The sequence below is a fragment of the Haliotis asinina genome, chromosome 16 (assembly GCF_037392515.1).
Source record: "Haliotis asinina isolate JCU_RB_2024 chromosome 16, JCU_Hal_asi_v2, whole genome shotgun sequence".
In the NCBI taxonomy this organism is placed as follows: domain Eukaryota; kingdom Metazoa; phylum Mollusca; class Gastropoda; order Lepetellida; family Haliotidae; genus Haliotis; species Haliotis asinina.
Window position 1 is genome coordinate 3,703,692 of NC_090295.1, and position 21,918 is coordinate 3,725,609.

The following is a 21,918-nucleotide window of genomic DNA, read 5'->3' on the forward strand; positions in this document are numbered from 1 at the left end:
AGGGCAGCATACAGCTAATTTAAAACTCACTCATATCTTAGACACAAGCGTTACAGCAACAAGGGTGGGTGAGCTGTCCAACGAGCCGCGGTAGTAAGCGGAAGGTGCTTGGATCCATCCCAACTTGTAACCGGGAGTAATAGCTTGACCGAGATTTTCGAAGTTCTTTTGGCACTAAGATCGTCGTAAGTGAATGTTAACGTATGGCACATACGACAAACCTAGCGATAAGAGAGCTTCGAAAATCTAGACCCTTGGAGCTAACATAACTTGCAGGCTTTTTCAGTTTTGTCACAGCCCCTAGTATGCAGCACACAGCCCTAGGCTAAGGTAGGTGACCAGATGGTGGACACACGAGCACGTGCAGACACCAAGTCGTGGGTATAGTAACGTCCAGTATCATCGGACAATGTACAGTGACTATGTGTCCCAGGTCACCCGGGTGTGAATGGTACCTTGGGAAGATGAGGAGGTGTGATAACTCGCTGCGCCTAACAGTGCCAAAGAAAGATAAAAGACTTCCATTGATCCAGGGAACACTCAAGCGCCTTGCGCATGCACTAGTTACGGATATGTGCACTATACTAATTATCCTATCCTGTTCTGTCTACATGTATATGCAATTAAAAAAGAAACTATACCCTTGTGTAGGTTGTGAACATTTCTCTTACCACAGACATCTTAAACTTAAGGACGCTTTCAATGTACGCATTTAAAATAATTATGTTCTCAGATATCCATCAGATATTCAATACACAAATTAATATTCATGAACATGAAGAAAAAAACATATTTACAATGTACTCGTCAAGATCCGGATTCGAACTGGCCTCCAGCAATCCATGCATGTTATACGATCGGGATCGGGTTGTCAGTATCACTGACTTGGCGGATATATGTCATCGTATCTCAATGACGTATATCGATTCTCATGTTGTTGATTCCTGTCTGATCCAGACTCGGCGATGTATGCATACCTGTAGTGTTAAACAGCCACTATCACTACCGTCACATAAGTGCAAATGTTTCCTTCCAAGTACAATCAAAAGTGAAGTCATTATTGAGGGAGTCGTTCAAGCGTTACACGCGGTTGGTAGAAAGAATGCGGGCGAGATGAGACGAAACTGTGACAGATCTACCTTCAGGCCCTCTCAATGCTATATTTCTAAACATTTAAAGGTTGTCGAAGTCATTTCCCCTTGGTATACCGATGGGCAAAAGGCGCGCTAGGAGAAACCTTTTCATACTTGTTTCAATCACAAGGCTGCTTTAGACGGCATATGCATTGGCCACCACGCAAGGTAATAAGACATAACATCATTTCGTAACCGCCACCACTCGCGTGATAACCTATAAATATAAAGTACTGGATTAAATCGTCAGTAAACTCAGATGGGCAGCAAAGCAGTTTGTAACACGTAAACAAAATCTAATCCATTAAATAATTTCCGCTATTAATTTGCAGATAGACTGAATACAGATATCTTGATATGTGAGTGTGGTTCTACGCCGCTTTTAACACTAATTCAGCAATATCATGGCGGGGGACACCAGAAATTGGCTTCACACATTGTATCCATGTGGGGAATCGAATCCAGGCCTTCGGCGTGACAAGCGAACGCTTTAACCAATAGGCCATCACACCGTCCCTGATTCGCCACACAGAGGGAAGAAACATCATTCCTTCCTGTCACATTTAATGACAACGTTTTGTTCATCGACGCTTTCAACAGTCCTATTACACCATGGTGTATCAGATCTGACAGTGTTATAACACCTGTATGAAACCCCGAGCTGACAAATTTATAGGGACATCAGGCGAATCTGGGATTCGAACTCACTGTTTCGCCATCCATACTAAGGTACGCAACTCTCGATGTACACGGGGACGGAGTAAACAGAATGAAGACAGTATTGTTATGGGTAAATATCTTTTATATATCCTTCACATTACAGCAGTTTAGGGAAATTAACTGATATTTTTACGAAACCGACATACGCATATGTAAATCGTCACAGTGGCTGCAGTAGACTGAAATATCACACAAATCGCCTGCAGCACATAGCTACCTCGTGCAGGTTTATGCTAGCTGAACACTGTTCAACAAAACACCTATGAATATTCAAAGGTATTTCTTGTGAAATCGTCTCTTTTCATGAACAGGCAACAAGCTGTCAGTCACTGTGAGGCGTGTGCAGATATATGTGATATTGCATTGTCACTCACTTTACTCGTGCGGTTCCGGCGACACTGAGGAGAACTTTAACGGTCATCAAAGAACACTTGCATTGCACGTGAGTTGTCAAATTTATGATGCCATTTTACCTTGAAAGCATTTTGTTCATTACTTACATATCAGTTGAAAGAGATATATGTGCTTGACATTGAAATCGTTGTCGAGAACGTACATGGAATGTTATGATGTCGTTGACGTGGCTTTTGATGTTCACGGAACCAGAACTATTGCCGTAACTATTGCCACATCAGTTGAGGCAATCTGTTTCGGAAATGTGTCTTTCCCGGCCTGTAACCTCAATGTAAATGAAGTATGTACGATGAAACGAACATTGTTTTCACGTACATATCGATGGTGCGATAGACGTGTTAAACAGATCTACAGTTTGGCGTGATAATATGAAACACTATTCGTTGCACACGGGAACATGCTTCTTTATATTTTTCAAAATGGCCATACACAAAGTAGAGTTAAATGTTATGTGTTAGGCAAGGTTTTTATGTTACCCTTTACAGCTTCCAGTCTCATTTTGTAGAATTCGACATGCACTTGAGTGTTGAAACAATAATTGTGGAAACAATAGGAGATCTGGGTATTGACAAATATGTTGTCGTCATGCTGCCTTACTAACAAAGTTGAGGACAGAGGGAGCCAGGAAATGATGCTGGCGTTGCAAACAAAATATTTTGGAAGAGGCCAAAACATGTCTTAACTTCACAAATAGGCACGCTTTCCTTCATGAATGGATTCTGATTTCGGGCGTCTTTTGATTGCATTGACATCCCTGAGTTACTACTTCATACACTCGAGTCTTCAATGAGTTAGTTGCTCGTCGAACCAACTTGAGACGTGCTTGTAAGGACAGGTGAAGACTTCAGAAGGGAAGTGTTCAAAGAAACCCATTTACTCAGTTGATCAGCAATCTGAAACCTTCCCCCTGCATCAGTTCTTGTCCAGCCGTCTTCCAAGTGAAATGTTCATCTGGTCATCGGAAGGTTTGGTTTGTCCTTCGGTCTTTGTACTGTACAGAGACGACCTCATGTCGAAATTTGGGAAAAGGCACAGTTGGTCCTGGGGAACTTCATCAGCATTTAGTCCACGGTTAGCCGCTTCATCAGCATAAACACGTGTGATAGGCGTAGTGTCGGTTCTTGCACGGTCAAGAGGTTTGCTTTTAAAGGCTTCACCGTTTGGGATGCAGCTGATTTGTGAATGTGGCTTCACCCTATCGTTCACATTATTTGCCAAGAATCGTGGCAACCAATCAAGTCGGGCGTATTTCGAAGCATGAAAATGGCGGGGGACCGTTGAAATTTGAAACTTCAGTTCACACATAAACAATTCAAATATATACTTTGAGCTAAGGGATCAGCTACGTTCAACACTGAAAACATATTTATAAAAGGAATGACTGTATAGTTGTTTTGCCCACGAGATATAGGGTGTTATAGGAGTGGCTATGTTTGGAAATTCTGAGTTATCTTTCCTTGGTAATAGTACGAGTCTATTTTCCTGGCCGTGCCCGTTTGCACTTAGACAGGACCCAGTCATAAACATGGCCACTAGTCGGGTACGAGACACCATCCGGTTAGACGAAGGACACGAGTAGTTACGATGTTCGGATGTGGATGTAACGAATATTGTGACTTCATTATCTGGGTTTTAACGTTTATACACCACTGTGTGACAACAATATAATAACGACAACACTATTTCCATGACGTTGGAATTCTCTTCAATGAAGAGGTTCAGTGAAGGAATGTAACTTTTGAAAAAACGGTTGTCTACGAAGCACTATCACATTGTGATGCTGCATTGTTGCGGAAACGTTTCCCTCATGATACATGTATGGGCGGCGCACTACGCCACCCGCGTGGTCACTCGTGGTGAATTCGCCTGTCACTCGTGTCATGCCCATGCAATGATCGACAATGAATCTGCATTCTTGAACACTGACAAAGCGAATACTGATCTTAAACAAGTTTATTTTAGATAGACTTTAAAGCCTTTATGAAGTCGTCAGGTTTAACAAATTTAACATGATACAAAAATGTTTTTAAACTAATCCGAACATCCCGTGCATGAGAGAAATATAATCTTTGGCAGTTTTCACCCATGTAGTTATGCAATTGCCCTTGGAATTAACGGAAATTTTCAATCGTTAGTGGAGCGTTGGGCTAGCCTAGTGGTTAAAGCGTTCGATTCCTGGCATGGGTGCAATGTCCACCCCCAGTATCCACCCACCCAAACCAACTGGGTGGATAACCAATTGTAGATTTTTATTGAGGAATTATTTAATGACTTTTATAATTCTCAGTTTAGTAAAATAAACCACCAACAATATTATAAATCCTAGAAACAAATGTCATTGTTCTGACCGCCTTAACATCTCATTTTCACATTAATATTGTGTGCACCAATTTCAAAGAAAACAACAAATATCTTCTGTCTATCTCTGCCTCCTGCATCCCATGGGGCGGCGGGAAAACTTGTGTTCGATGGTCCCTTGAAGATTCGGGTTCGAATCCCACTTGTGAAGCCCAACTCTTAGGTACCCCAACTATGATATTGCTGAAAATTCGCTAAATAAAAGCAGCGCAAAATTAAACTCACTCACGCTAGATTCCCACAACCCGACTCAATCAGTTAAACGTGTAAACACTGAATCATGTTGCAGTGAGACGGTGTGACGGTGTGACGGTGTGACGGCACTATTGCAGATGAGGCGTACTACTAAGTATACCTACAGACAGTACGTGACACTTGGTCACGTCGTCAACTCGGCTCCAGGGATCTGCTGTTACAAATCCACCACGAAAGCTTGTCTCGCGGGCTTAATACTGTCTAATATTGTCAGGGCACGTTGTCTTTTCTTCACAAGCATACAGACATTTTAATGCGGTTACAAAACGCTTCGTGTTGAAAACAAAGCTCTCATTCTTCAAATATGCATTTGCACTGTGCATCCGTCCAAAACCGTGTACCGATGTTCGCTAGGTGTGTTGTTTTCCAGTATGAACCACAAACCCATGGGAAACCTCAGCGCTGTTGTACAGGTAGTTTACCCTTTACGCAGTTTCTGTCAACTTGATCTATTCGTTTAGTTTTGAAAATCTATTTATAAGTGTTCGTAACACGCACCTTGTTCACTCGACATGTCTCGATGAATGTTAGCGCCTTGACGCACATTATCAATGTTACATATCATGTGCTGTGGAGTTGAGTGTGTCCTGTTTTTCAAGAACACAAAGTGTTTTGTAATTTCAGAAATATTAAGGTTTTGGATATATCCGGGGTAAAACACTGTGAATTTTTGGCGGTGGGTGGTACATCATCGCACACGAGATGTCAAATTACATAACGCAACCCCTGTTTTAAAATTTGGTGTACCCGTATGTATGGTTGACTACATATTTGTATCAAGACACAAGACACAACAAACGAACGCGTGAACATTGCTACAATGAATAATGTAAAATCGTTCGTCCGACAGAAACAGTAGGGGAACGTAGTGGTTTAAACGTTTGCTCGTCACGCCTAAGGTCCTGGTTCGATGCCCACATGGGTACCATGTGTATGGCACATTACCGTGGTGATATTGCTGGTATATTGAAAAAGCAGCGCAAAAAAACATACTCTTTCAATATGGACTGCGTGTTTTCCTTAGCTTTCTCCGACAATCAAGGATGTGTTAAAAATATCCGCATATAGATAATTGATTTGTGATAATACGTGAAGATTATTTTTACTAGAGAAACGTTTTCCTCAGCGAGTCTACACTCACGCACCGATCTGATGTGTTCTTCCTTGCCAGTTCACAAGGATTAAGGTGGATTAACCTGCGCTTATCCCCATAACTAATCAATTCAATGACACAGACTTGTAATCATAGGTATTTGAAACATGTGTCACCTTTTCAGCACCTGGAGATGTTACAGGCTTTGGTCATCCTTTTGGTGGTTGGTCAGCACAGTGCACGTGCCGAATGTAAGTAGCATATATATATTTGACAAAACCCTTCCCGAAATCGGAAGAAATGTTAAAGTCAGTGACACTCCCTCGATTCGTCATGATAATGTTTATACGCTACATTAATTAAATATTCAAACTGTGATGACACATGGTGTTCGCAGAACTGCGAAGTTAACCTTCTTCCACTGGTGACACTCGTGAAAATACACCCTAAGGCTAGTCAGTGTTTCAAGTCTGGATCTCCGAATTCACTTTGATAACTGTGCATGGCAGCTTATAAGCAGCCCAATGATCAACGTCTCGATGCACACGAGGAAGAGGTCCTGTCCGTTTTTTGCAAAACAGAGAAAGAAAAAAACCTAGTCATACCATCTCGCACCCACCCCAACCCATCTGATATATACAAATTAGCCCATGCTACAGACACCCGATTCCTATCTCCACTCATCTGATATGTACACCCCAAACCATTCCAGAGACAACAACCCCACCCTATGTCATGTACACCCCACCCCGACCCATCTCATATAGATACCCCACCTCCCTCCCTACACATCTGATATATACAACCTAACCTACATAGGTTCATTATAAACGATAGCTGCCGTTAAGAAGTAATAGCGCTGGGGATGGGCTGGGGGGTATCAGCAGAGATATGATAATCCCATTGGGGAATTAGAGCAGGGAAGTACACGACGATCTTCGGGTGGTCATGACACCTATATATTTTGAGGCATTTAATACGATGCTTTCCTATGGTTATCAGGTTTTATACTTTTTTACATATCTTAACATAACTTCGTGATGAAAAGACACGTAAGATTTTATTCAGTAGATGAGATATATTCAACACACAAAAAAACCCCACAAAATAACTTTGAGATGACCCCTTGTGCCGTGGGTAGCGCACTCATTTCATGCCAAGTGAGTCGACTTTCCATCGTCAAACCTGTCTAGGCGACCTGCTTGCCATCTAGTCTAATCTATTGTTTTCAGCAGCTAATTGTGCTTTTTTTATGTTATATTTTTGTATACGTTTTGCCCGCTATAACATGTAAACGTGCTTTTCTGGATATCCTCCTACACACCCCACTAAATGCCCGGCTAGGACGAAGAGAATTATTTCGCCATACCCTATTTGCAATATAGGGATATAGAATAACAGCCTTTTCAGAGTTTTTTCCTCCAGTTTCCAACAATACTTTAACCATGCCTTGCTGTATCTATACTTCAGCAAACGAGGAGTGGATGAAGATTGCCAAACATGAACTGAACAACGCATTAAACAAACGTGATTACACTGACGTCGCAAAAAACGTCATTCTTTTTCTGGGCGACGGTTTAGGCATCTCTACCGTCACGGCAGCGAGAATATATAAAGGTCAAGTTCAAAATCGTTCCGGCGAGGAGACCCTGCTTGAGTTCGAGAAATTCCCGAATGTAGCTCTGTCAAAGGTTGGTGATAGTATTAATTACACGGTGTTTTGAACGGGTGAACAAGACCGTAAGACCCTTGTAAATTTCACATAGTGTTGCACGTGGCAGATGTGATGGGATGCACGGTTCGTAGACCCTGTCAAATCTTCCTGCATGGTTAATTGCGCAAACATGCCTCTGGAATTCCTGAAACATGCCTCTGGAATTCCTGAAACATGCCTCTGGAATTCCTGAAACATGCTCGTCAATTCCGCAAACATGTCTCGTCAATTCCGCAAATATGTCTCGTCAATTCCGCAAATATGTCTCGTCAATTCCCCAAACATGTCTCGTCAATTCCCCAAACATGTCTCGTCAATTCTACAAACATGCCTCGTCAATTCCGCAAACATGCCTCGTCAATTCCGCAAACATGCCTCGTCAATTCCCCAAACATGTCTCGTCAATTCCACAAACATGTCTCGTCAGTTCCGCAAACATGTCTCGTCAATTCTACAAACATGTCTCGTCAATTCCACACGCATGCCTCGTTAATGCCGTATTCGTCAAGCGAAATGCCGCGATGAAGAGGAAAATGGTTGTGAGAAGTAGTGTACATTGTTATGTATCTGAGATTATTGATGAAAACTGCTTTAAACATAGCGGCATACAGTTGCTTTTTCATTCTTTTTTTTAGACATATAATAATGATCGACAAACTCCTGACTCGGCGGGTACGGGAACAGCATTCCTGTGCGGAGTTAAGGCCAATTTGGGCACTCTTGGCTTGTCCGTGTCCGCGAGAAGAGGAGACTGTTCAAGCGCAAAGGGACAGGAAGTGACGTCAATTTTAGACTGGGCAATTGCAGAGGGTAAGTTCAAATTTCCTAGGTGATATTCAGAAGGGTGTAGAATTACAGACAACCTTCACCATATTCCCTCATACAAGATGAAGTTGTAGACGAGATTATTACACCATTGAATGTTCTGATTAGATCTGGTCTCCAGCATCCCAAGACTAAAGGTATCGAGTGGTCAGACTCGCTGACTTGGCTCATACATGTCATCATATCCCATCTGCGGAGATCGATGCTCATGATGTCAGTCACTTCATTGACTCGATTATTTACAGACAGCTGATATAAAGCTGGAAAACACGCTAAAGGTCAAACAGCAAACCACTCAAAGGATGGGCATCTTGTCATTGTGAAGAGAGGTTCGGGCGTTAGTCGTACCAGAATCCGATCAATGTCCCAGTTTGGCGGTGTCTTAATTTGTCAACACATAGTCTGTGCACGAGTGAGTGAGTTTAGGTTTACGCCGCACTCAGCAATATTCAAGCCTAGCGACGGTCTGTTTGGACCAACCACTCCAGTGATCAACTTCATGGGCATCGATCCACCCAATGGGGATACGATGACCTGTGTCAGCCAAGTCGGCGATCCTGACCACCCGACCCCGCTAGTCGTATTTTAAGACAAGCATAGACTGAAGACCAATTCTACCCTGGATCTTCTCAGGTAGGTCTTTTATAAACTGAACGAGATATCACCTTGACGTACATGTGTTCATGTTCAGCCGACAATGACCCCAACACATTAAAGAAGAGCACATGCATAACACTGAAGCAGACATTATTCCGAATGCAGGATGCATGCGCTTAACTTTACTTGCCATTTATATATCTCGGGCAAGGCAAGGTGTTAGCTCTCCACAGATTGACGGCAAAATGAATTTGCATGTTGGAAAGAATTTCAGAATGCACAGTATGTTTCAACAGAACTTATAGGGTTATTTCTGTGTGTAAGCCGGAACACAACATGGATAGAGGCTAAGAGCAAGTACTTTGCATTGAAGGCAGGTTATCTGTGCTCGGTACGCTAGGGCTTGAATGTTGGATAATGCTCGTTTATTACCTGATCTTGAAATATCCAATTGTTCCGATTTTATATTACGGTTTTGTAGACATATAAGATCTCGGCTGGATATTGCAGATTGTGGCCGCATTAGGGCGTCAACAATGTTCAGCAAGATCTTGTACCGAGATGAAAAGCGTGTGCATGACTTAGCGTGGGGTGGGGTCTATATCTGGGACGGGGTGTATTTGAGACTTGGTGGGGTGTATATGTTGTGTGTATATGGAAAGGGGTGAGTGTATATGGGGTTTTGTGTTGAGTAGATGTGGTGTGTGGTGTATATATGAAAAGGGTTTGGTATATATATGGTGTGTATCTGGAAAGGTGTTAGGTGTATATGGGGTTGGATTTGTAGTGTATATGGAAAGGGGTGGGTGTATATGGGATTGGATTTGTAGTGTATATGAGGTGTTTGGGGTGTATAGGGTGTTGATCATCGGGAGGATACAAAGACTATTACGCGGGTCGTTCTGTAGTCACGGGTAGGGTCAATGAAGGAGGCAGCCTGATGACACATTCATCTTATACGCCAGTGATCTGTTATCACTCATGCTGCCATCACCTGGTCGTTGATATATCCTGGGCACGAGTTGTTGTTTGCCCAATTTGTCTCTCTGGACTCTCATGACACTTCGTCCGCCACACCTCAGTTGATTATTTTCGTTTAAAGTATGGAAACTTCATTTTAGCTTTAATTCATTTGTCACCATTGTGATTTGTGATTTGTGGTCTCTAACGCCTACAATAGTGGAAACAGTATTGTTATGTTTTCTTACGTCCATATCTGTACTTGTCTCCGCCAACAAAGTGCAAGAAAATTACAAAACAAACTCCCGAAGTCGAAAATCCTTGACAGCCGAAGATCTGGCATCACGACCCCAATGAGTAATGGGTTTTCCCTGCTGTTGAAGTCCAGTATTCAGTGAACATCGATCTACGCAGCTGGGACATGATGGCATGTGTCATCCAAGTCAGGGAACGAACCTGTCCACCCGGTCGTTTTAGTCATCAACAAAGTCCTTGGAAGGACCATGTTCATTTTAAATAGAGACTCCAGTGCCCTTGACGTTGTTTATCCGTTTGTACGCTGATGACACTCAGCTACACAAATCTTGTGGATACAGACTTCAAACAAAAATCTATCTCCTAATATTTGCTTCGTGTTGGTGATTCATCAGAACCATTCTCTGAAACAAAAAACTTGGTGTCTGTCTAGACTCTAATGTGACAGTGGAGCATATCGAGCATAGCTGTAGAATCTGATTCTACTGAGATGTATTGGCCAGATTAGACATTTGTTGACTCAGGCTGCCACTAGTCAGTTAGCCAGGTCTCTAGTTCTGTTCAGGGTTGACTATGACAATGGGTTGCTCATCAGCATAACGTAAGACATACTCAGGAAGCTTCAGAGAATACAAAATACCTCAGCTCGGCTAATTCATCGCTGCAAGACAACGCCCGATATAACAATATTATTGATTACTATCCATTGCCTCCCAGTACAAGCTGAAATCGTGTTCAACGTTCTATGCTTGACTTAAAGCTTTTACCATGAAATTGCCCCTGTGTATCTGAAAGAACTTTTCCTGCAATGATCAACTTCTGTTTATCATTCCCAAGATCAATATGAACTCCTTCGGCATGATAATATCTCTGATATATTGAAACCCCCCTATCTATAGCTGTCTTCAAGTCCAAACGTAAAACCCATCTCTTCCCCAACGTGATACTTGCGCTTTGAGCAACCGCAGCGGAGGGAAAACAGCATATAATGAAAGCATTTGTTAATTATTTTTTACAGATTAAGATTGAAATGCAGCAGAGAGGGTTTGGGTGATCCTGGCACAGTTAGGCTGGTAAAGCTCATCATCAGCAAAGGGCCCTTGCCCCCTCTACATGCAGCCAGGGCAGCGAATGGGACGTCTCCCAGGACACACTGCCTAGTCGAACCTACCAAGAACTTTTCGGAGAATATTAAGGCTCCCCAACACTGCAGCCTTCTGCATTACCCAGATTGTCAGAAAGGCTGTGCTCCCGGTGGAGAACCTGGGCACTTTCCTGATCTGCGCCAAGATGCCAGGAGGTACCAAACCAAGGGCACCGAGAACAATGGGGAGCCTGACGACAGTGTACTTGGGATACAAGTGAGACATTTCAAAGGCGAGGTCCGCATATTTATCATGCCTTTCCTAAATCTTGCACATCACACTTCTGTCAAAAGGGACAGAGAATTCAATGGTATAAATAATTTCATTGGCTTTATCAAAATGGACAAGATCAGGTTTGTTGGCTGGAATTCGTCTCAGGCTGTATATTGGCCGATTCCAGAGAATATTATTGTCACTATCATTGTTATTATTATTACAAGCAGAGTTACTGAAGACCAGTTCTAGCCCTGACCTTCACGTCCCTCGATTAACAAAAACGCTGACAATATTTTTATCTGTAGACAGTATGTTATGTTTAACGATTACCGACCGTTTGCTGTGGGCTTAGTTTCTGAACCTCAGTTTCCTTGGTTACAGGAAAGTCTGTCGGAATTGTGACAACAACACGTATCACCCATGCAACGCCCGCCGCCGGGTACGCACATTCTCCCGAACGGAACTGGGAGTCGGATATTTCAGTTCCCTACTCAAACGAGACATGCAAAGACATCAAAGATATTGCTCTGCAACTCGTAGAGAAGAAGAATATTCAGGTACACAACGGAACTCACTTATTCGGAAAACTGATAATATAAGTACATCAGAAGGCAGAATATATTCCAAAACATCCCAAATATCCGGATAATTGCGTTTTTCTGAAGTAACTGAGGTTCTAAATTGACTCTAGAATATTGCAAGTGTAATGGCAACATTGATAGAACTGTTTCATTGGATTTACATGACACGGTGAAAACATGAGTCTAATGAATGAGTCTAATCTGGATCCTGCATTCACATGTAAAGTCGGATAAATTCACACTCTCGCACGCAACAACGTCGTCTGTGTTACGTCAACAATGACATCTGTATTACGTCAACAGTAGCGTCTGGATTACATCAACAATGACGTCTGTATTCCGTCAACAGTGTCGTTTGTATCACGTCATCAACTGCGATTGTATTGCGTCAGCAATGGCCGATGTATTACGTCAACAATGGCTTCGGTATCACGCCATTAACGGTGCCTGTATTACGTCCAGAACGGCGTCTGTGATATGTTACCACTGGCATCTGCAATACGTCAGCAATGACGTCTTATTACATTAGCAATAGCGACTGCATTACGTCAACAATGGTGTCAGTATTACGTCAGAAGTGGCTTGGGTATTACGTTATCAATGGCGTCTCTATTACGTCATCAATGGCGTTTGTATTGTTTTGTTCAACCATGTTGTTTGGTGCAAAAAATCGAATAACCTTGTTTTAATCTGTGTTAAATTGCAACACACAACATAGGTAATTACTGCAAGGGTCATGCAGTATATCTACTATTCAATGTGTTGCATTAGGTGATACTGGGTGGTGGACGGCGGGCGTTCATGATGGCCAACCAAACTGACCCGGAGACAAACGGGACGTCCAGGCATAGACAAGACCAGCGGGATCTCATTAAGGTATCGGGTAAGGCTGTATGTAACAGATGAGTGTATATTGGTGGAAAGAGGTGAGTGAATGAGTGAGTCTAGTTTTACGCCGCACTCAGCAATATTCCAGTTATATGGCGGCGGTCTGTACATAATCGATCCTGGAACAGACAATCCTGTGATCAACAGCATGATGACATGTGTCAACCGATGACATGTGTCAACTAATTCAGCGAACCTGACCACCCGACCCCCTTAGCCTTACGACAAGCGTAATCGCCTTTTATGGCAAGCATGGGTTGCTGAAGACCTGTTCTACCCCGGACCTTCATGAGTCTGTAGGAAAGAAGATAGTATGCGTGTGGACTATTCGAAGCCCTGATAACTGTAAATAAGATTGTGTGCAATACACAGATCTAGATTGTTCAGATTATTTCAAAGACGTGTTCTTGCGCGAGACATTTTATGAGGGACTGATTGAAATACACGCTATATTTTACTTTTCAGGAGTGGCTATATCAGAGTTCGATCGGGGGAAAATCAGCCAGATACGTGTGGAATAAACAACAGCTTGCAGACATCGACCCACAGACAACAGACTATCTGCTGGGTGGGTGTAGGTGGATGCAATTCTGCTTAGAAGGGTGGTTGGATAGCCCGGGTTCAACTCTACATTTGAGTAAAATGTGTGAAGCCCATTTCTGGTGTCTATATTGCTAAAAGCGGTGTAAAAATATACTCACTCTGGTACTGGCCGCATTGTAGCACCACAATAGACTGATTATCATATAACTTTTCGAAAACGTACAAATGACCTTACCTCCCTTGAAAATACGATGGCGAAAATTAAATATTGACATTTGTTTTCTTAACGTTAATGTCATAAAAGCGGCAATATGTCAGAAAAAGCCCATCTTGTTTATCATGAACCTAAAGGAAATTACTATTATCTGTTATATTCTGAAAATGTTTTGATGGGTTTCTTTCCCGTACACTTCACACCTGACACAACAACGGATACATTCACGGATTACTATAATTAATATGCCATGTAGTTTGACAGGGGTTGGTATATGGTTCTAGCCTACATAACAACTTCCTGTATTCTTTTTCTGATACATTTCAAGATAGATTTCTGTAGCAACCTTTCAGTAAGTGATGCACTGGAGTGGAAACGGGCAATAAGGTTACATGATCACTTTTTGCAAGTAAGAGGAATCATTACTCTTTGATATTTATTCACAGACATGCACTCGTGATCGACGTCCAACTGTCACCTCAGCTGCTGTCATGAATTTCTTATGAATGTGGAATAGATTTTAACGGTTAATCATTAAGTTTACTTCCATGTCCTATTTGCATGCACGAACATTTATTCAGTTCTTAAGGATATCCGAAAGTCATTTAGAGAAGTACTTTCTAGTTGTTTAGCACTGAATACAATGTCTTTAATATTGAAATTGTAGATATTTATGGATGTGTGTTTGTTTAGGTTTGTTCGAGGCGTCCCACATGCAATATGATCTGGAGCGGGACACTACTCCCACTGGGGACCCATCCATTGCCGAGATGACAAGTAAAGCGATACAAATCTTGAAGAAAAATGACAAAGGCTTCTTCCTCCTTGTTGAAGGTAGCTACTTTCGAGTTGAAATATATTCTCTTAAACACCGCTGGTCAAATTTAAAATGCTTCGAATTATCCGATGTTCAACACAACCACAGCCCAATGCGACAACCGTTGTATCGATGCATCGCAGTTCGACACAAGTACGCGTTATGGTAACACGACATTATATCAGAATAGTATGCGACTTAAGATGTCAATGAACATTCTGATACTGGAGTTTTAATAAATCAAAGCCTTGGCATCGGGTAAAATGTGTGTCCACACGTTAATGACGTCCTTGAGATACGACGTCGGGGTTGTCAGGTTAATGCCGATTCTGTTAGTTTAAACATTATCTATTCGCATGACATGAAAGCAAAGAGTGCAGCATCATTATACAAGAAAAGGCTGACTTAAGGCTATGAGAAAAGAATCATGAAATGTAAACGTTTTTCCAAGTGAAACAGATTTTAATAGTTTAGATTCGAATTGCTGACATCATGCAAATGGGCAAACGTCCAAACTAAAGATATTAATTCTTTGATTGGCGTTCTAGAATGTGTGTACATGAAGAATGAGGACTATTTTATTGATATATAGCTTCTTTATTGTGTATACACTTGCTTGACAACGACTCTAGAATCCATGTCAAAACGCCACCTATGCACAATAAAAAAGTTTTATATCCAAAAATATAGTCCTCATTCTTCTAGATATTACTCCTCGAGGAGCGAGAATCAAACGGCACGAGGACTGAATTTCTCGTGTGCCCAGCACTAGCGTGAAGTGGTCCTAAGTCGTTCTTTCACTTGGACGTGATATTTTATGGCGCTTTGGATACTGTTAACCCAATCAGTTTTACTGGCGATGAGAGTCTCACAAAACAATCAAATTCGTCGTAAAGATGTTCTACTTGATACTGGGGGTTAAGAGCGCCTCATCGTGGTAGAAGTTAATGATAGCATCCCATTATATACTGTTGCTGATGTGTATTTTAGAACTTATCTGATCTTCCACAGTCAATGCAGTTTTCTTTTCAGGCTAAAGTGTTAAAATTGAAATATTAGGAGTCACTCGTTTGATGATGGACTTCCTGCCGTAGTAAAGAGAACGTTATATTCTTGCACACAATCAGGCACAGACTATATTTTACAAACTTACGTTTTTACAAGGAATGAGTGATAGTAAAATGATGAAAATAACATTTGCTGAAATATGCCAATTCCTTCAATCTGCTGAAAGATATAACTGTGTAACTGAGCACCGTTTGTTTTGCGGTTTTGGTTAGTTAGTAATCAAATGAATCTCTTCAATTATATTTTTTAATTATTATTTATCATATTATATTTTATTTTATTTTTGCCTGTCTGTGGGAAGTGTGTAGAAATTTGAAAATATTCCCGTACAGATCCTGGCTGAATTGATCTTCAGCAGCCCATGCGGGTCAGGCTCGATGACGTGATTTGACAAATGTCATCGTATTCGGTTCTGTAGATCGATGCCCATGCTGATCACTGGATTGTCATACCCAGACTCGCTTATTTACGGATCGCCGCCATATAGCTGGAATATTGATGAACACAGCGTTAACAAACAAACAAACAAAACAAAGTTTGAAATTATTTTTGACAATCATGCAGGAGGTCGTATTGACCATGGCCACCATATCAATTCCGCCAAGAAGGCCCTGCGTGACGTTTTGGCGTTTGACAAGGCCGTCGCAGAGTCGGACCGTTTGGTCAGCATATCGGACACGCTGACGGTCGTCACTGCTGACCACTCGCACGTCTTCACCATCGGTGGCTACCCAAACAGAGGGAACAATATTTTGGGTGAGTGATTGCTGTTTCACACCGCTTCTTTACAAATCTGAAGTTATGCAGGATCACCAGTAATCGTGTTCGGTCAGAATGAGATTAATACTCACGGTCTACGGATCGCGATTAACCTAAGGGATATGACATTTACCGGAAAGACAACCAGATGTGTGCGTATCAAAATTGCACAGATCAATATTCATGATGTTGATCACAAGATCGTCTGTTTCAAACTCGATTCTGTACAGACCGCAGCCATATAGTTGGAATATTGCTGAGTCGGGCGTAAAACAACAAACTATCAAACCAGAGTATCTGATTGTTATTCTTGAAGGTCTGGTCGATCCCGACCACCCCAATGGTCCTGACGACGGAATGCCCCGCACCACCCTCGGGTACGGCAATGGCCCAGCCGGTCAAAACCGGGTAAATCTGACCGACGTGGACACCAGTAAGTATTGAGTTGAAGGACGACTGAATTGCTAAGTAAAGGGAGCCAAAGTTACCCATGCTTCTCGTAAGAGGCGACAAACGGGATCGGGTGGTCAGACTCGCTGACTGGGTAGAGGCATATCGTTGTGTCGCAATTGTGTAGATCGTTGCTAGTAATATCAGTAACTGGATTGTCTGATCCTGGTTCAACTAATCACAGGCCGCCGTTTTACAACTGGCATATAGCCGAGGCGGCGTTAAACTGCGAACAAAGTTAGAAATCTAGGTATGCGCATGCTCAGGTGGAAAGGGTGTGACATGTTGACATTAATATCTATGTCTGCGTTTATTTCGCATTATCTTTGGACAAATAGTTTCTGAAAAAAGCGTGAACATGAAAAGTCGATCTAATAATCAGGGTGGAACATTACAAGCTGTTGGCTGTCTAATTCCGATGGCGTAGCCTACTCGTCACGTGAACCCTGGTTCGATTATCACGTAGGGACAATCAGAGAAGCCCATTTTCGGTGTCCATCGCGGTGATATTGCTGGAATAGTGCTAAAAGTGGCGTTAAACCCTTGACGCTCCGGCTTACAATTGGGCTTCAACAACAAATGTTGATTGAAGGGATCGGGTCGTCAGGCTCGCTGACTTAGTTTACATTTGTCATAGTATCAGTGTTGTGTGGATCAATGCTTATGCTGTTGATCACTGGATTGTCTGGTTCGATTATTTACCTACCTCTACCATACAACTGGAATATTATATGAAGCGTTAAACAACAAGCCAGAAAAAGTAAACTCCCTCTGATTTCAGCTGCAGACGGTTACACTCAAGAGGCGACGGTCAAGATGTCCTATGAGACACACTCAGGAGAAGATGTGGCCATCTATGCTCGCGGACCCATGGCGCACCTGTTTCACGGAGTGCACGAGCAACATTATATCGCCCACGTGATGAGCTTCTCGGCCTGTATAGGGCCTTACAAAGGCAACTGCGATCGTGTGACAAGCACGGGGGTCACGTTACAGTTCAATGCCTTGGTTGAGGTTTTGTTGTCTTTGTTGTTTTGGTCACGTCTATGATGCCGCGAGAAATAGACCGACCCAAAATATCAATGGTGTTAAAAGCTTGAATTCCAAACACACAAAGTCGTTCTTGGTCTTTGGGCCCCACCTGTATTTTCATGAGTTTCTCAAAAACAAGCTCAACTATATAGCAAAAAAGAGGCGGCTGTAAAATATGTTCTTTAAACTAGATGTATAAACAAATATAGCTACCACGTTATAGAATTTAGATCGTCTTCGAATACATTTTTAATGTCGATCACTTCACTTCGGAAACCTATTTGTGGCAAAAATCGGTATTGATTGATCAGGCTCACGGACTTCGTTGATACAGGGCGTCTTGAGTGGTTTTTTTTAGACGTTGGAAAAATACAACATTGACAAACTTTATGGATAATAATAACAGAAGTTGTTATCTATAATGTTTGTCAGTAATTGCTGTCACATATCACAGTGTCTCAATTTTTTAGATCGATGCTCATGCTAAAAATCACTGGGTTGTCTGGACACGATTATTTACAGAGCGCGGTCATATCACTGGAACATTGCTGATTACCAATGAAAGAATCAAAACACCGTTTTCATGAATGATTCTAACTAGTATCATTGCTGAGTGCAGCGTACAACTAAACTCACTCACTCTAGCTGGTATGTCCGTATCATATCTTTGTATCATATGCCGTGTGTGACTAATCTTGACTCAGTGCTTGACCATTGGTGCCTTAATGATAAATACTGCCTCATTTCTCTCATTTTGCTTTCCAGAAATATTGATGCCATGTTTAATCAGAATTCGGTTTCAGTGTTTGTACGATGCATTCCCCTGCTCGAATGTTTGTCCAAAGTTTTGAAACCTGCATCCATCACTACCAGGCCATTCCTATTCTAAAACAAATCCAACTCACTCACTCACTTGTTCACTCACTCACTTGTTCACTCACTCATGTATGCCTTCTAAAATGCGTTGTTTTCAGGTACGTCAGAGCCGTGTCCTACAATTTGTGAAACTGCAGATATCTGTAGATTATTGTGAATGTTAATATTATTTGAAGTTCATATTTTATCCTGTGTCGAGCTAGCCTATGCGGAGTTAACTAACAGCTCATTCATAGACGTTTGTAAACATTTTTCGGGACCAACTTTTATCTTGCTACCAGAGTTACTACTTCTGCGCATTTGTATCGCAACCAGTGGAAGGTGATGTCTTAACTGTCGTTATCGCCAAAGATGCAGTCGAACACTGTTGTGTCGAACTTGGAGGGACTTACACAAATAGTTCGAGTTATCAAAGGTTCGACACAGCCACAGAATGGCGACTGAATAAGGAATGGCAAGGACTTTACTTCGAGGAAACCGTAGTTCGATACATCGAAGTTCGACACAACGGTGTTTGATTTCATTTCAGTTGTGATCTTCACACAGTCAGAGTCTTGTGGCATTTCCCCATCTTTGTTCAGATATTTTATTTCATGGTACTGTTGATTAGTTGTGTGAAGCCCATTTCAGGTGTCCTCCGGCGTGATGTTGCTGGAATGTTGATAAAAGCTGCGAAAACCACACTCACTCACTCACTATTAATTAGTTACATGAAAACTCTGCAACAGAAACATTGTTGTGCTTTGGACGTACAATAGCACCTTTTTATAATGTGGGAAACGCTGTGCAGAGTTATGTCCAACATTCGTGACCAACTGGTGTTATTCCAAGACAAGCCGAACAGCTTCTTGGAGGTTACGGAAACGGGCGAGTGGTGACGAATGTCCTTGGAGGTTATGGAAAGTGGCGAGTGGTGACGAATGTAGAAAACTGATTGTATGTTGAATCCTGGCTCGACTTGCTTATTCGTCGAAGAAGCGTTAAACAATCTGTCCATGTTTTATAGGAAAATTTTATCATCACTGACCACGATCTTGTGAGGAGTATCGTACTATTGGAAGCTTGCCAAAACTGTACTGTTTCCTGTCCTATATTTTTGAGATAAACGTTTTAAAAACCTATTTGTGTTGCAACATATGTCATATTTGGGATTTCACTTTCTTAGTAAAGTACAAATGCTAGTACTTTTTTTCGGTTGAGTCCCATCCGGGATTCGAACCCGCACCCTCAGAGTCAGGCACCTAATCGCCAGCACACAGAGTCAGCCGCCTAGCCCGCTCAGCCACCACGACTTCCACAAAAATGAAAGTCGGACAACTGGTAGTCTAGACTGGTACTTTTGTGGCGGGCTAGGCGGCTGACTCTGTGTGCTGGCGATTAGGTGCCTGACTCTGAGGGTGCGGGTTCGAATCCCGGATGGGACTCAACCGAAAAAAAAGTACTAGCATTTGTACTTTACTAAGAAAGTGAAATCCCAAATATGACATATGTTGCATTTGACCACTTTCTAAATGGCATCGTGTAATCACTATTTGTGTTGTTTTTTTCGAAACTACTACTGATCCCAAGACAGAGTTTCGTGGTGTCGTCACTTGATATTCATGTGCGTTTGATGCACAATAGGTTCTGTACATGTTTATGGAACATTCTTGTAACAAAAAGATGTAAATGACGACTACAAGCTGCTGCATGTTTTTGTCGAATTGAGTATAACGACGTACGGTTATAACCAACTCAATTTGTGGTCATTTGCGCTTGTTATAACCGGACTTAACTGCAATCAACACGTTAGAAAGGATCATTGCTTTGTCACCGCTTTCCTTTGTTATCTTATCAGAGTGACTTGCATTTTCATAAGCACATTAATGGCTTAGATTAGCTTTTACACCTGTTTAATTTTTTTGCGGAAAATAGTTGCTTCTTTGGTATGAATGTCAATTTGCTATAACCGTAAATTCGTAATTCGTAATTCGTAATTACTATTTGTGTGAATCATTTATGACAATGCAGTAAACGTTCCGCGACTTCATTCAATCTTGTTAGGAGGCGGTGGGATAGCCTAATGGCTACAGCGGTCTCTCGTCGCGTCGAAAACCGGGTTCGATTCCCAACATGGGTACTATGTCTGAAGCCCAGTTCTGGAGTTCCCCTCCCTGATATTTCTAAAACGGCGTAAAACAAAACTCACTCATTCTTGTTACTGCTGCATGTCAGTGTTCGTTACAACCAGGTTCTGCTATATACAAAATAGTCACATTAACGAATTTCTTTAAACGGCCTATTTCTGTGACGTCGCTTTCGGCGCTTTCAGGTTTGGCGCACTATTTCATCAGCATTTGATACTGATTTCTACACGCACGTTTCCGATACACAAGGTGCACGTGGTGCTACAATCTAAGCAGAGATTCCTCATAATAATGAAAGGATTTATGGATGTAACTGTGATTATCTCTTTCCTTAAAAACAGGAAATAAAACAAACCCGTTATGTATTTGCAATATATTCCAATGGAAGCATCGTAATAAAGGATAACAACAGTCTGTCCACGAAAATATTAAAACTGTACCATTACTCACTCACATATGTACAGACCCGTGAAGATCCGGCCTAGAATCGATCTTCAGTAACCCATGCAAGCCGTAAGAGGCGACTAACCGGATCGGGTGGCCAGGCTTGCAGACTGGGTTGACACATGTCACAGTATCCCAGTTGTATAGTTCGATGTTCATGTTGTTGATCCCTGGAATATTTGGTCCAGACTCGGATATTTACCGTCCACCGACATGTATCTGGACTAATGCGGAGGGCGACATAAAGGTGAACTCACTCACTCACTCACTCACATGGGTACATCTCGAGCATGCGCGGAAAAAAGAAATAATGTAGTGTGTCATGTGGACACTGACAATTTAGCTAGGTCCTTTAGGGCCGTTCATGATTTATGCCAAGCATGCGATACTGAATGTTATGGAGTAAGATGTTTAACATGAATCGCACCCACCCCA

General features: G+C 42.0%; 1 protein-coding gene across 2 annotated transcripts; it reads left to right on the forward strand.

Annotated features, from left to right (window-relative positions):
- Positions 1 to 2,187: 2,187 nt before the first annotated feature.
- LOC137268601 (alkaline phosphatase, tissue-nonspecific isozyme-like) lies at positions 2,188 to 18,115 on the forward strand. 2 transcript variants are annotated; one of them, XM_067803174.1, is made up of 11 exons: positions 2,188 to 2,295; positions 6,158 to 6,224; positions 7,444 to 7,664; positions 8,323 to 8,497; positions 12,067 to 12,242; positions 13,038 to 13,142; positions 13,620 to 13,722; positions 14,605 to 14,745; positions 16,361 to 16,552; positions 16,872 to 16,988; positions 17,787 to 18,115. In XM_067803174.1, the coding sequence occupies exons 2-11, from the start codon at positions 6,167 to 6,169 to the stop codon at positions 18,053 to 18,055; spliced, it is 1,557 nt and encodes a 518-aa protein (XP_067659275.1). In that variant the 5' UTR covers positions 2,188 to 2,295; positions 6,158 to 6,166; the 3' UTR covers positions 18,056 to 18,115. The 2 variants fall into 2 exon arrangements, with proteins under 2 accessions (XP_067659275.1, XP_067659274.1); XM_067803173.1 differs by lacking the exon at positions 2,188 to 2,295 and adding an exon at positions 5,221 to 5,293.
- The last annotated feature ends 3,803 nt before the right edge of the window (positions 18,116 to 21,918 follow it).